Source organism: Schistocerca americana, chromosome 4 (assembly GCF_021461395.2).
Source record: "Schistocerca americana isolate TAMUIC-IGC-003095 chromosome 4, iqSchAmer2.1, whole genome shotgun sequence".
NCBI classification, from domain to species: Eukaryota; Metazoa; Arthropoda; class Insecta; order Orthoptera; family Acrididae; genus Schistocerca; species Schistocerca americana.
Window position 1 is genome coordinate 424381966 of NC_060122.1, and position 16889 is coordinate 424398854.

At 40.8% G+C, this 16889-nt stretch overlaps 1 protein-coding gene across 1 annotated transcript in view; it reads right to left on the reverse strand.

Moving 5' to 3' along the window:
- Positions 1–3266: 3266 nt before the first annotated feature.
- LOC124612396 (probable malonyl-CoA-acyl carrier protein transacylase, mitochondrial) overlaps positions 3267–16889 on the reverse strand; it is a 43489-nt gene continuing 29866 nt past the window's right edge. Inside the window, exons 4-6 of the mRNA XM_047140577.1 lie at positions 12491–12708; positions 4795–5133; positions 3267–3561 (exon numbers count right to left, since the gene is read on the reverse strand). Coding sequence (XP_046996533.1) covers positions 3505–3561; positions 4795–5133; positions 12491–12708 — 614 coding nt within the window. The 3' untranslated portion in view covers positions 3267–3504. The remainder of the gene's footprint in view (positions 3562–4794; positions 5134–12490; positions 12709–16889) is intronic.

Below are 16889 nucleotides of genomic sequence, written 5' to 3' on the forward strand. Positions count from 1 at the left end.
TTTGCACATATGTGCTCTGCATAAAAGTGCATGATCAGGACATCACAGAAATTAAACAGCTGCATCCAGAAGGAACAGTTAGTTTCACATTACTATAGGTGTAATATGAGGTAAGGACAAGGGGGCTATATATAGAAAAAGTGGAATAAAGTCTCAGGCCATAGACCTCAATGAGTATTGTATTCAACAGTTCTTTGATTGTTGTAGTTTAGTAGTAGACTTGGAAAGACATAAGATAGCACTTTTAACAGTCTACAAGCCCTCATTAAATGTAATTAAGCACTTAGTGAAAGTACTAATTAGACTTCATAAACTTAACAGGAAAGTGATTGTATGTGATTTCACTCCATCTCTGATAGTTCTACAGTTCTGAATGAGGATACCTAAAATTAATGATGTACAGCTTCAGTTTGACCCCCACATTAACATTCCCAACAGCAGTAGAAGAGCACTGTGCAACATCAACCGATGATTTATTTCTATATCAGTCTGTCCTTAATGAAAGAGAGGCGAGCTCCATCATACCTGGTTTACCTGGCCACAATGGTCAGATGGTAGCAATAAAGTACCCCCATCAATCAGATTTAACTGAGAAAGGGAAAGTAAAATCTCACAGTAGTAATATCAATAAAAATAGCCAGACAGCAACATACATGATCTTCTTTGAACTGTTCACACACAGACATTCATCCCTTTAATCCAGTCCCCAATTTCCAGCCTGACAATAGCAGACAAAGACATTGAGGCCCCTATTGCAATCTCCAACACCCTGGACCATCATTTTACATAAATTTTGAGCTCTTCCCGCTATCGCCCTGCCTTCCTCCATCGGAAATGAGTGGAGGAGGCTTGGGCAATACCTTTCTCTTCTCCGAATCATGAGTGCTACAATGCCGTCTTTACTATGAGGGAGCTAGATCACGCTCTCAGTTTATCCCGATCCTCCGCCCCAGGGCCAGGTGCCGTCCACATTCAGATGTTGCAGCACCTTTCTCTTGCAGGCAAGCACTTTCTGCTTAACATGTACAACTGAATCTGGGCAAAGGGCACATTTCTTGGACATTGGCATGAAGCCGCTGTCCTACCCATACCTAAACCCGGTAAGGACAAAAACCTTATTTATAGCTACTGCCCCACCTCTCTTACCAGCTGCGTTCGCAAGGTGACTGAACGTATGATTCATGCTCGGCTGGTATGGTGGCTCAAGTCTCGCAATTTACTACCGAATGCACAGTGTGGTTAGAGTGTGGTGTTCTGCAGTTGACCATCTCATCACTTTGCCCACCCATGTCGTGAATGGTTTTCTCCAGAAATCCCATACTGTGGTCATGTTTTTCGATTTGGAGAAGGCCTACGACACCTGCTGGAGAACAGGTATCCTCCATACTCTTTACACACGGGGCTTCCGTGGCCGCCTGCTCTGTTTCCTTCAGGAATTTTTAGAAGACTGAATTTTCAAGGTGTGTGTGCGTTCTGCCTTATCGGACACCTTTATCAAGGAAAATGGTGTGCCTCAGGGTTCTGTCCTGCCGTTTGCCTGCCACGTGCGGCCACCCATCCTCTGCCTCTTTCTTCAATGATTCCTTTGATCACCAGTATGTGACATGTCCCTCTTCTCAGTTATCTCCTGGAGTCCGCTTTCAGCACTTGCTATGGCAGCTTAACTTCACACTACCTGCAACTTTCCTGGTGGGTGTGAACCCTTCACCACCTTGGATTCATGAAGCGGCCCATGTTAACCTTGGCCTTCATTCACTTCCTAAGGGCACTACTCCAGCCTTGCTCTATCGCCTTCAGTTTCATGACCTTCGCATGGAACTTCGCGATAGTACCTTTGTATACAGTAATGGCTCTCGGACTGACGGTGGGGTCGGGTGTGCCTTCGTCACTGGCACCTGTGCCTTTTGATATAGGCTTCCAGTGCACTGCTCAGTATTTACAGCTGAGCTCTTGGCCCTGTATCAGGCCAGGGAGTACATCCGGGGACACAGACTATTCAACTGTTTCCTCTGCTCAGACTCACTCAGCACCCTTCAAAATCTATGTGCACAGTAAACCACCCATCCCTTAGTGTAGCGGGTCCAGGAAAACTGTCATTTGCTCAGTGTTGGTAGAGCCAGTGTAATGTTTAATTGGGTTCCTGGTCATGTTGGTCTGTCAGGAAACAAAGCTGATGCTGCTGCTGGCAACACTGCAGTCCTCGTACTGCAGTTCACTAGTTCCCATATTCCCTCTGGTGATCTCTGTGTTGCCATCTGTCAAGAGGTGAGGTCCCCCCATGGGAATAAGCTCTGGCTTGTCCACACATCTGGGAGGGGCTTAATGACCTCCTCTTGGCCCTCCCACCTGGAGGAGGTCATTTTAACTAGGCTGCATATTGGGCACTGCCTTTTTAGCCATCGTCATTTGATAAGTGGCACTACCCCACCATTTTGTACACATTGCACTCACGTTTTAACTGTCTGCCACTTCCTGACGGACTGTCCATTTTTTAACTGTTTATGTTCCCGCTTGGGTTTGCCATCTGAGTTATCAGCCATTTTGTCAAATGATGCGCGGTCTATCAACTGAGTTTTACTTTTTCTCCGCCAAAGCAATATGGCGAAGCAATTTAATTTTTAGTTTTGGATCTCTGTTTCTGTATGATGTCTTTTTTTTAGCCCTTTCTCCACATCCATGTTTTTAGCTGTCTTCTCTTATGTCAATTGGGACTGACGTATAGTCATTTCTTAACTCCTCTCTGTCTTTGTGTTCTATAGTTTTGACTTGTGAACTGGAAATGGTTTTGACTTGGGCGCGTATGACCCCCAGTTGTTTTTTGCGTCCTAAAGCAAAACAAAGCCAAACCTTTTATCCAGAATCAGGCTTCTTCAAACTCATCACACACAGACATTCATCTCTTTAATCATCCAGAATCAGTCTTTCCTCTATAGTATCCAAAATATCCTGCTCACTCGACAAACATGGGATATCTATGAGAATAATTAGAAGAAATGTTGGAGACTAGTGAGTATGTGTACAAAACTGATAGATATACAATCTTGCAATGTCTGCTGTTATGCATCCACTACTGTTTCTCTCAAAGTAATTCTAAAAAATAAACACAAAGCAGTACCAGCCACCTTCAACTTTTTCTTTCTAGCTACTCAATGCTACTACTATTTGATGAGTTGTCTCCTTTACTTCTAAAGAATTTATATTATACACATTCTATTTAATCACATGAAGTTATATGTATGTAAAGTTCATCACCAGACAACACAAGATACAAAAAATTATACTTTTATTGAGTTTCAGTTAAAATGGTGAAAATGAAAAACACAAAATGTACATCAGATGCAAATAACATGGTAAACAACCACCTATCTGCAAAATACAGGGCTCTCAGTCATTTTAACTTAACAATGAACTGTGTGAACAGTTTACACACACTGAGGTTTCTTCATCAATGTTGTTCCTGATATATTCTTCTGCTGATCATAAAAATTTACTATTGGTGAAATGCTAAATAGTTACTGTCCAGCTTGTGTTCCAGGCCTTGCCATTCACCTTTTTTAATACCTGCAACAGATTTCAGTTTTCAGTACTTTTTTTAATCCTCTTATCTAACTGATAAAGTTCACTTATTAACATGATTTAACATTGCAGCAATGTCTCAAAATCATTTAGAATTTGTGGATTAATTTTTGGTTCACTGGTATCCTAGCATTGCCAAACAATGTTGACAGTTAAAATTGCAAAACTGAGAAGACAGTACAGTACACACTAATTGTCAAATTGTTATTAAATGAAGGTCTTCTACATGCTACAATATGCTCACAATTAGCATATCAGTGCAGCCACACAAAGTGGGCAGGGGAATATCATCAACTTCTGTATATAACAAGGACAAACTTCTACTTGCATGTTTCAGAATCCAATACAGTAGGATTGTGGCTTATCAAGACTGTAGTGAATATGGGACATTGAGTTAATGCATTCAGAAGGGCCACAAAGGTCGGAAAATGTGCTTGCAACAGCGCAAAAATGTCTGGAGCATCTGACATCGTCAGATGGGTAGATCACATAACTAATGAGGAGGTATTGAATATAATTGGGAAGAAGAGAAATTTGTGGCACTACTTGACTAGGAGAAGGGACCGCTTGGTAAGACATATTCTGATGCATCACAGGGTCACCAATTTAGTATTGGAGAGCAGTGTGGAGGGTAAAAATCGTAAAGGGAGACCAAGAGATGAATACACTAAACAGATTCAGAAGGATGTAGGTTTCAGTAGGACTGGGAGATGAAGAAGCTTGTTGGATATTTCAAGGAAAATTCAGTAGCCATCAATTCAGGCACTGTGTTTATAACACAGTTGTTTACTATGCATTGCTCTATTGCACACTGATTTGACAAAACTAACCAGTAAAGGGGTTCATGGGATGGAAGAGTAAAGACAAACAGTTTACAAGATGAGAGGTGAAAATGATAAATCTTTGTATATTACACAACAAACTAGAACTTCACTTCCTCGTTCAACTTGCATATTTTAAAGGTTTACACTGAATTCATGTTATGTTATCTTTACTCAAAACCAATGATTCAAATGAATCATGTAATTTGACTTAACAATAATACCAATCGCACAAAGCAAATGCAAATGACAGAAGGCAGTTATCATTTCTGAAAACATATTACAAAAATGAACTTATTATAAGGTTCCAGTTAAAGCTCTTAATTACAAAATGTGTCATTTCCTATGCAAAACACATTAATTTACCAATAAAAACAGAGCACTTTGTCTCCCTTACCTGTCGCAACGAGTCACCCGGACCACACTCAAATGTTCGAGGAAAAGAATCTCCAACTGGACGTTCATACAGAGCGTGCAGGCTCTGTTCCCAATGAACAGCTTGATAAATCTGTTTTGGAAGCTGACGTTTAACATGGTCTCCATTCAAGTAACGTTTTCCATTGACGTTGGAAACCACTGTTATAGCTGGGTCATCAACCATAGTACGGCGGAGAGCTGCACGAAATGCTTCTGCTGCGGGCCGCATCAGAGATGTGTGGAATGCACCCGATACCTGTAGACGCTTACATGCCTTCAGACGGAACTGCCGTATATTAGTCTCAATGTACCGTAGAGCCTGAAAATTAATCAATCGATCATTTCAGTAACACGTATGTTAACTTCTAAGATTTGTTAACCTATTATTTGCATCCTTCCTATCTTACAATTGGCAACAAACATTAAAAGATATCCACAGACACTGGGAACAATTTAACTAATAAATATTGAACTTCGTTAGTAACAGTAATCTGACAGAAACAAAATTATTTGACTGATTTTTGCAAAAGCAATCCTATTAGCAAAAGAAAATTATCTGCCTCATAACAGAAATCTGGATCATCATTAATAAAACTCCCATTAGAAGCAAGGTGCTACCGGTTCTGTTGGAACACGGTGTTCTGTGAAGTGTACCACTGAAAATAACTATTTCTTGTAATTTTTTATTATAACGGACAGTCAAATGAAAACAAGACAGATGGGGAAAAAAAGTGAACTATTTATTATGTCAAAAGTAATCGGCATAACAGTTAATACATTTATCACAGTGTGAGACAAGATTGTCAATGCCTGAATGGCACAATATTTTCGGTTGCCTATGGAACTAGAATTGTACCCTGCTGTGCACCTCTTCATCTGGAGCAAATTGACAGGCATGAATATCTTTCTTCAGGGTTTCAAAAATATGGAAATCGCTTAGGGAGAAAGTGGCACAGTATGGAGGATGAGTGAGGGATTCCCAGTGAAAATTCTACAGCATACTCGAAACAACCTTAGCAACATGTGGTCAAAACAAACCAAATGTTGCCCAGGTCATTTCACGCACACTGCAGAAGTTTCGCTGCAAGCCCTTATACATCCTATATACAGACTTGACCTCTATCCTTGTGATTTCCATGTTTTTGAAGCCTTGAAGAAAGACATTTGTGGCCGATTTGCTATTGATAAAGAGGTGAACACCTGAGTACAATCACAGATCTGTACACAACAGCAGACTTTTTTCCATGTAGTTATTGACCGTCTTGCCTCGCAGTGGGAAAAATGAATTAAAAGTTATGGAATTACTTTTAAAATAATAAACCGTTTTAAAATCTGCTTTGTTTTCATTTGACTGCCGCCTATAATATAAAAACAGCAGTTACAGGCGGGTCAAGCAACAGTACAAGAATGATACTGAATGAGAAGTGATCAAAAGAGTCAGATCAGCTTTCACCTACAGCTTCCTTGATGGATTGATGTCTACCCCAAGTACATTCTACATGAGTGAAGTTTTGAATAAGACAGTGCCTTATCCACATCATTTACATGGCAATAATGTTAAGTATTGTTGGTCCTGATTGTATTAAAAGTGCCACAAAATAGATTTAATGTAGTAGTAGTAGTAGTAGTAGTAGTAGTATGGTCTGAGTACGACATTATTTTTGTTTAAAATGTACAGCTTCAGAAATGAGTGAGAAGCTAAGGTGAACTGCCAATAACTTACACTGCAGTATTTAGCATATATAAATAAAGAATTAAAGTGACAAGTGCACTAACCGTGATTAATCCTTCAGTATTTAGGACTCTGAAGAGCGACGACTGTGCACAGTTAAGTGTCTACCTCTGCCATCATGGTAGGCAACCACAAAATAGTTGCTGTAATTGATTGTGATGAGTAGTAGGTAACATTTAATTACATACAGGAGTGTTTTCACAGTTAAGCATGGTCACAAGAGTGAGTTCCTGCCCATTATGTGTAACTTCTGTTCACTTGGAAACATGATGCCCTGCTATGAGAGATACATATGAAGTAGTAGTTCTCTCTCTCTCTCTCTCCGCTGAAGGAAGGGATGTTATATCGCAACTGTTTACCATTTGTGATCATTCATCATAGCTTTGTCATTATGATCCTGAAGGAAAGCAAACCAATATGATGTCTGATTCATCCAGAAACTCTAAGATCAAGATGTATGATTAGCAGGGAAGGAAATTATTTACAAGCATGGAGTTCCCTCTCATATGAGTATGACCACAAAAGAACTTAAACAGGATGGGTAGTGACTTCGTCATGGACATGGAATGATTCAAAATCTATACTAATAATAAATCTATAAAACTGCTGTCTCTGTCTAAACATGCCACGCTAAAACTACCAGACAAATTTTCATGAGGTTTTTGCAACTTGAGCATAGTTTGAAGCACTGTGTAGGCTTTAGTTAATCAAAATTGGATCACAGAAAAAACAGATATTGTGATTTAAAGGTTTTGTATGGCTGTTTGTCTCTTTCAACACACTATTATTTTTCATGGGGTTTTCACAGGTAACTTGAGCAGCTTGGGCACCATATGGGCTTCATTTCCTGGGAAAAGAGATATCATAATTGAAAATTTTATCCACACTAATATTATAAATGCAAAAGTAACTTGATCTGTTATGGAGATAGCTCAACCCTGAGGAAGAAAGCTGGCTACTTCAGAAAGTATACAGTACAAGATACTTAGTCTTTTGAAAAATATTATGTGAATAAGAGAAAATATTTATTCACTGGAGAAGCCATTTACTCTTTGAATTTTAATCTTTATTAAATTTTTGAAAGTACTTTCATTGGTTGATATGTCCTACATTATATGATTTGAAGTAATGAATACAATGCTTATATAATCTTCAATGTGTTTAATCCATGATACGTGCTATTTGTTGGATAATGTATAGCTACTTTAATGGCACACTGCATAGATGCATGCTCTTGCTGATGCATTGTGTGTGGGGGAACAGGGCACACACCACAAGCTACGGTTACCCAAGTGGGCAGACACATGAGGGCAGCTGACGTTATTGCACACAAATTAGCTTACTTATTCACCGTAACAGAACTACTAACATGTGACTGCAGCCACAAGTGACAGCTAGTCATAAATAAAACTGTTAACGAGTTTGGTAAAAATCTACACAATTTGAGGACGGAATTACCTAAAATGCTCAAGCTCAACTGTAACCCCCCCCTTTTTTTTACATATCTTCATCCACATCTGACCCATTCTGAAGAGAATGGCAGGGTATATTTCCAAATTCTTTGCTTAATACTAGTTCTTAAAACTTACTATTAATGAAGATAATAAAATCAATTTGAAAAATGGAAAACTACTCAAAAAAGGTCAGCAGATTCTGAAGGTTGTGGCAAAGATTAGTTTGTGTTGTATGTTAATGAAGCTGCAAAAAGTGCACTACACAGAAGTGCCTAACAGAGAAACTACTACGTAACTAAAGCAGAGTATTAAGGAAGATTGTAGTTTAAAGTCTCTTTGATAATCAAGTCATTAGGTTTGGGGAGGGACAAGGAAGAAAATCCAATGTGCCCTCAAGGCAACCACCCTGACATTTGCCTTATGCAATTCAGGAAAGTCAAGGAAAAACTAAATCTGAATGACTGGATAGGACGTTGAACTGCTGTCCCTCTGAATGCAAGTCCTACATCTACATCTACATTGATACTCCGCAAGCCACCCAACGGTGTGTGGCGGAGGGCACTTTACGTGCCACTGTCATTACCTCCCTTTCCTGTTCCAGTCGCGTATGGTTCGCGGGAAGAACGACTGTCTGAAAGCCTCCGCGCGCGCTCTAATCTCTCTAATTTTACATTCGTGATCTCCTCGGGAGGTATAAGTAGGGGGAAGCAATATATTCGATACCTCATCCAGAAACGCACCCTCTCGAAACCTGGCGAGCAAGCTACACCGCGATGCAGAGCGCCTCTCTTGCAGAGTCTGCCACTTGAGTTTATTAAACATCTCCGTAACGCTATCACGGTTACCAAATAACCCTGTGACGAAACGCGCCGCTCTTCTTTGGATCTTCTCTATCTCCTCCGTCAGACCGATCTGGTACGGATCCCACACTGATGAGCAATACTCAAGTATAGGTCGAACGAGTGTTTTGTAAGCCACCTCCTTTGTTGATGGACTACATTTTCTAAGCACTCTCCCAATGAATCTCAACCTGGTACCCGCCTTACCAACAATTAATTTTATATGATCATTCCACTTCAAATCGTTCCGCACGCATACTCCCAGATATTTTACAGAAGTAACTGCTACCAGTGTTTGTTCCGCTATCATATAATCATACAATAAAGGATCCTTCTTTCTATGTATTCGCAATACATTACATTTGTCTATGTTAAGGGTCAGTTGCCACTCCCTGCACCAAGTGCCTATCCGCTGCAGATCTTCCTGCATTTCGCTACAATTTTCTAATGCTGCAACTTCTCTGTATACTACAGCATCATCCGCAAAAAGCCGCATGGAACTTCCAATGTTTTAACCACTGTAACACCTCACTCTACATCTACGTCTACCTCTATATCTTTACACTGAAACCACCATGAGGTGCATGGCAGAGGGTACACCCCACTGTACCAATTATTAGGGTTTCTTTCTGCTCCATTTGCATATGGAGTACGGGATGAATGATTGTGTGAACGCCTCTGTGCATGCAGTAATTATTCTAATCTTATCCTCATGATCCTTATGTGAGCAATACGGGGGGGATTGTAGTATATTCATAAAACCACAATTTAAAGGCAGTTCTTGGAATTTTGTTAACAGACTTTCTCGGGATAGTTTACCTCTATCTTCAAGGGTCTTCCAGTTCAGTTTCGTCAGTATCCCTTGGCACTCTCCCACAAATTAAACAACTATGTGACCATTTGTGCTGCCCTTCTCTGTATACATTCAATATCCCATGTTATTCCTATTTGGCGTGGGTCCCACACACTTGAGCAATATTCTATAACCAATTGCACAAGTGACTTGTAAGCAATCTCATGTCCCACACTTTTGAAAAATATTCTAGAACCTGTTGCACAAGTGATTTGTTTGCACTCTCCTTTGTAGACTGATTGTACTTCCCCAGTATTCTACCAATAAACTGAAGTCTACCACCTGCTTTATGCATGACTGAGCCTATGTGATCATTCCATTTTGTATCCTTACAGAGTGTTACACCCAGGTATTTATATGTTTATATGAGATGGCCGATATCAACAGTGATTCATTGATATTATAGTCATACAATACAGGTTGTTTTTGTTTGTTTTGTGAAATGTACTATATTACATTTCTGAACATTTAAAGCAAGTAGGCAATGCTTGCACCTCTATGAAATCTTATCAAGACCTGACTGAATACTTAAGCAGCCTCTTTCGGACAGACTTCATTATAGATAATGCATCATCTGCAAAAGCCTGATGTTACTATTGATATTGTTTGCAAGGTCATTAATATACAACACATTTTCCTGAGGTACACCTGAAGTTACTTCTATACCTGACGATGACTTTCCATCCAGATAACATATTGTGTCCTCCCTACTAAAAATTCTCAGTCCAGTCACAAATTTAATTTGATACCTCATACACTATGTGATCAAAGGTATCCGGATACCTGGCTGAAAATGACTTACAAGTTTGTGGCACCCTCCATCGATAATGCTGGAATTCAATATGGTGTTGATCCACCCTTAGCCTTGATGACAGCTTCCACTCATGCATTCATATGTTCACTCAGGTGCTGGAAGGTTTCTTGGGGAAAAGGCAGCCCATTCTTCACGGAGTGTTGCACTGAGGAGAGGTATTGATGTTGGTCGGTGAGGCCTGGCACGAAGTCAGTGTTCCAAAACATCCCAAAGGTGTTCTATAGGATTCAGGTCAGGACTCTGTGATAGCAAGTCCATTACAGGCATGTTATTGTCGTGTAACCACTCTGCCACAGGCCGTGCATTATGAACAAGTGCTCGATTGTGTTGAAAGGCGCAATCACCATCCCTGAATTGCTTTTCAACATTGGGAAGCAAGAAAGTGCTTAAAACATCAATGTATGCCTGTGCTGTGATAGTGCCATGCAAAACAGCAAGGGTGGAAGCAAGACCACAACATAACACCATCGCCTCTGAATATTACTGTTGGAATTACACAAGCTGGGAGATGATGTTCAACGGGCATTTGCCATACCCACACACTGCCATCGAATCACCACATTTTGTATCATGATTTGTCACTCCATTCAACATTTTTCCACAGTTCAATTTTCCAATGTTTATGCTCCTTACAACAAGCGAGGCATCATTAGGCATTTACTGGCATCATGTGTGGTTTATGAGCAGCCGCTCGACCATGAAATACAGGTTTTCTCACCTCCCACCTAACTGTCATAGTACTTGCAGTGGATCCTGATGCAGTTTGAATTCCTGTGCGATGGTCTGGATAGATATCTGCCTATTACACATTACGAACCTCTTCAACTGTCGGTGATCTCTGTCAGTCAACAGATGAGGTCGGCCTGTACGCTTTTGTACTGTATGTGTCTCTTCACATTTCCACTTCACTGTCACATCGGAAACAGTGGACCTAGGGGTGTTTAGGAATGTGTAAATCTCGCATACAGACTGTGGTGTCACCGCCAGACACCACACTTGCTAGGTGGTAGCTTTTAAATCGGCCGCGGTCTGCTAGTATACGACGGACCCGCGTGTCGCCGCTATCAGTGAATCCGGACCGAGCGCCGCCACACGGCAGGTCTATAGAGACGTAGTGGCACTCGCCCCAGTTGTACAGCCGATGTTGCTAGCCATGGTTCACTGAGAATTACGCTCTCATTTGCCGAGACGATAGTTTGCATAGCCTTCAGCTAAGTAAATTGGTATGACCTAGCAAGGCGCCATTTATCCTTTGCTATGTATCTAATGAAGCATGTACAGTAACAAGACCAATGTTCACCAATTGTGGGTTAAAGTTAAGTATTCCAGAAGCTACGTACTTTTCTTTATAGCATTCATTACGTATCCTGTTTCAGACCTCACGCCATCCTGCGTGAGCTTATAGCGTGCATTTCGGCTTCCTCAAACAACACGGTGTTGGCACTTCTGCCGACACTTCACAGACATATGACACAAGTGACACCCAATCACCTGACCACTTTCGAAGTCCGTGAGTTCCGCAGAGCACCCCACTCTGCTTTTTCACGATGTCTAATGACTACTGAGGTCGCTGATGGAGTACCTGGCAGTAGGTGGCAGCACACTGCACCTAATTTGTAAAACGTATGTCTTTAGGGGTGTCCGGATACTTTTGATCACAAAGTGTACGATCGACCTTTTGACGATAATGTGGTACTGAGTCAAATGCTTTTTGGAAATTGAGAAAACCTTCATCTACTTGATTGCCTTGATCCAAAGCTTTCAGTATGTCATGTGAGATAAGTGTGAGTTGGGTTTCACATGATCAATGTTTTCGAAATCTGTGCTGGTTGGCATTGAGGAACTCATTCAGAGTATTAAATATTTATTGGAAAAATAATCTCAATCATATCTGACTAATCTTCAAAGACTTGAAAACCCATTAAGTAAAGAAATGTAAAATACTGTCTTAGACTGTATGATAATATTCAATAGTAATATTTACCTCTGAGTGGCCAGCAATAACCTTGCAGTGTGGAAACAGGTAAGTGGCTACACAGCATTCTGGGTTCTCAATGCCTTGTGCTATACTCCATTCTTTAGCACTTGCCATTGCTTTATTCAATTCAGAATCAGGTCCGTAAAGCACTGTCATCATTCCACTGTCTTCTGCATCAGACGCTAACTGCATAGCTTCAGCTCGCACCTTCACCAGTTTCAATGCTGTCAGCAGTCATTTCAGATAAAGAAAAAATTTATTGGAAAGTACAGGTTGGTTACAATTAAACTTATGCTACTTGAGTCAGTGTAGATGGGTACCAACATTATAGGAATGTGTTCAAACTGTGTGCTGCAGGACTTGGGGTGTTAGCATGTCATGACTTGCCACTGGGCACCAGTACTGGTACTGTGATATAGGGTTTAAACGCAAGCATTAGTGTGCATTACTGTTGCAGAAAGTCAACATGGGTCTGGAAAAGGTGAGCAGGGCTTTAATCGTAAAGCTGTTTTATCAAAACAATAGCAACAATGCTGCTACTCTTTGCGAGTATCGACACATTAAAGGAATATGGAGAGATCCTCTTTCTTCACTGGGTTTGAAAAACATGATTTGGAAGTTCAAATTAACTGGTGATTTGGGAATTGCTCCTGGGAGAGGTCAACACATAAATGCACTGCAAATTGTGGAAGAACTTCATGTTGCCATGGCTAAGAATGCTGGATTAAATGTGTGATCTTCAAGCAGTGCACGAGCTGAGTCAAGACAGCTGAACATTCTGTTGCGAACAACTGTGAAATGGTATCCATATGAACTTCACATTCCTCACCAACTTTTGCCATGTGATACAGACATTCAAGTAGACTTTGGTTTTGCGTTCCTTGCAATGGTTTAAGTTGACAACACGTGGCCTTAGAATATTTTGTGGAATGATGAAGCACAGTTTACGCTCACTGGGATAGTGAACACTCACAACTGTTGTATTTGGGGATTGTCACCACCAACAAATATAATGAAATTCCTCTGCATGGTGAACGCATCACTGTGTGGTGTGGCTTCATGGCACGGTTCACGATTGGTCCATTTCTTATTGAGGAACTTGGGCACCAAGGATCAAGGACATGCAGTGTGAACAGCGCACACTAACATGATCAGCTTCGTCAACATGCCATACCTGCTCTATGGTAGAGAGGTGCTGTTTTGATGCATGATGGAGCTCCACCTCACATTGCTTGGAAGGTCACTTGGTTACTCCATAACACATCTGGAGAAAACCGAATCGTCGGATGAATGTTCCAAACAGCACAGCCACCAAGATCACCAGATTTGAACTGGTGTGATTTTGATGTGGGGCTATCTGAAGGACAGGATTTACCAATGGGACATTAACACGCATTGGAGGATGAAGATGAGCATAGCGAGGGAGGTAGCCAGCATCCCACCTGAGATGTTTTGGGCAGCAATAGAACAATCTGTAGTGTGGTTCCAGGCTATCGTGGATACAGATGGTCATCACACACTGAACAAGGGACATAAACATGGTATCCAGTTGACAAATGTTACCCTCTCACATGGAAATTGTCTTTCTTCCAATGGTTTATTTATTATTTCTCTTCCATATGTCCTTACAAAATTTTCCACAATGTCTCATTGTCCTACGATTGGGGGCCCTCGCAAGCAGTAGAAGTTTAATTGTAACCACCTTGTACTTCAACATATATTTAAAGCTATCAGATTTTCATACTCAGCCTTACTGCATTTTGGCAAATTGTTATTGTCTAAATTTTTCCTTTCCTCTTTATTTTCAGCATCTGCCATTTTCCTCCATTGATGGTGAAAACTTACGAAACTATAGTTCTCTCCAAATATGAATAAAAATAATGTAAAGTGCCTATAAACTCTGGTGATCAAATTTTCAGAAGAGACATTTTTACTTTAGAAGCTGAAAATAAAATAAACACTTGTGAAAAGACAGCATGTAGTAGGAGATATGGTACAGAAAACTAAATCAAATGGAATCTCTTCTCATTAAAAACAAATGCCATCAAGATGTAAATTTATTTGCACAAAAGTGTCAAAACCCTAAAGGCTCCAAAAATGCTTCACCAAGTTTTTTGGTTGTAGTCTTTGTGATTACATTCTCTAGCACTTGTCCTATCTTCATTTAGTTCCCATATATAGAGTAAAAGAGGTGAAGGCAAAGTAAAAACAAGCCAGTCCACTGGCTAATATTTCATACTAGTACACAGTGACTAAAGGAAGGAAGGAAGGAAGGAAGGAAGGAAGGAAGGTTGTCGACAATGAGAACATTAGAGATGATGGAGAAGGAAATCAGCAATGTCCTTTTTGAAGGAACCATTCTGGAATTTGCATGGAGTGATTTAGGGAAATCATAGACAATCTAAATCTGGATGGGCAGACAGGGATTTGAACTGTTGCTCTCCAGAATGTGATTCTGGTGTGCTAACAACCGCAATACCTCACTTGGTCAAACATGACTGTAAAGAAAGGGAAGTGTGATTGACAGTTTGGATGGAGGTGCAGCAAGTAGGTGGGATAGGAATGTGGCCCATGTGTGCCCACCCACTTACTCATACAGGCAGGAGTAATAGCATGTGACACACCGTGAAGTGGAAAAGTGGAGGAGGGGAAAACAGAGCAGAGGAAGATGGACAGTGCTGAGAGAAAGTGATTGTAGAAAGTGGGGGACGTAGGGACAGGAGTGGAGGTGCGTGTGGGTCATGGGCTAGTGGAGTGTGAAGTCGGGAGTGTTACAGAATCAAAGAATATGTTGTAAGGACAATTTCCATCTATGTAATTTAGAGAAGCTAGTATTGGGAGGAGAGCAATGGTGATTCAGATGGCCACAACTGGGCAGTTGCTATTAATGGATTATGAAGCTGTCATTCACTGAAGTAGAGCACATTGTGCTCAGCAGTGTGTTCTGCCACTGAATGGTCAACATTGCTGTTGGCCACAGTTTGGCAGTTGCTATTAATTTAGCTGGACAATTGATTGTTGGTGATAAATGTGCAGAAGGCTGCACAAAAGTTACAGCGGAGAAGGTGTATGATGACTGCTTTTACAACTGACCCTGCCTCTGATAGAGTAGGACACACCTGGAACAGAACTGAAATAGGATGTAAATAATGGGTGCATAGAACAAGTCTCACACCTGGGTCTTCCACAAGGATATGACCTATATGGTAAGGGACAGGGAGTTGTGACATAAGGATGGACTAGATGTTTTGTAGAATGGGTGGGCAGTAGAACACCACTTTGAGAAAGGCGGTGGTTAGAACGTTTATTTCCAGACAGAAGAAACAGCAGAATCCACGGCAATGTATATGGTTAAGTTGTTCCACATTGGGGTGAAAGTGGGTTATAGGGTGGGACAGAGTGTTTCAGCTCGTCTTTAGGGTGGTTGGAGGATTAAGTGCATAGGTAGATATAGTTCAAGAGGTCAGTCTACAGACTCTGTTTGGAGGGCAGTGCTGACTGTGAAGGTCATGTCATATTGTGAAAGACAACACTTGTTCCTGTAGATGTGTCTTTTGAGGACTTGATATGGGCAGAGTTTCCTTATGGAGCCATAGGAGAAATGGATACCAATGTACAGGAATATAGCTTACTGGGGTCTGGTCCCTTTAATCCCCCAAACCAACCAACCAACCAGCTTACTGGGCTGAGGAGGACCAGTTGAAGAGATAGGAGAGAAAATGTTAAGACTATGGAAGATAATGGTATGGATCAAAATGGGAAAATACACTGACATAAGCAACTTTGATAAAGGGCAAATTTTGTGGTCTGGCATCTGGAACAAGCATGTTTGAAACAACAAAGTTGGTTGATTGTTCACATGTTACTGCTGTGAGCATCAGTGGAATGTGGTTGAAGGATGGTGAAACCACAACAGGCAACAAGGTGTAGCGTGTCCATGTTCTAACGCTTTCTTGGACGACTAGAGACAATGCAGTTTTGGGTTGCACGACTCACATGTATCTTGCAGTTGACTTACACATTGTGCTTGCAGCCGATCCTCTTCTTTGGGTTATCAGCTATGTTGCTCTCACTGTTTAATTCATCTCTGAAGACTGTTTCAGGTTAAGGGAAATATTATTAACGAGCTCTACATTCTTGAAATAAATTATATACTCGTAAGCTTTTGTCAGTTCAACAACAATATGTTTTCAACTCTCATCCCAAAGTAACAATTCTTCTGTACAAACTCCAGCAAGTCAACTGGTTCCAAGATAAATGTCAGAATCTACTAAACATTCATACTGTTACATATGTTCTGCCTCATGCAAAGCCAAGGCATGAAGTAAAAGTCTCCATATAACAAACGCTTCATCTGTCTCTTTAACAATCCTCATGACACCACACACCATGGAACATTATCCAA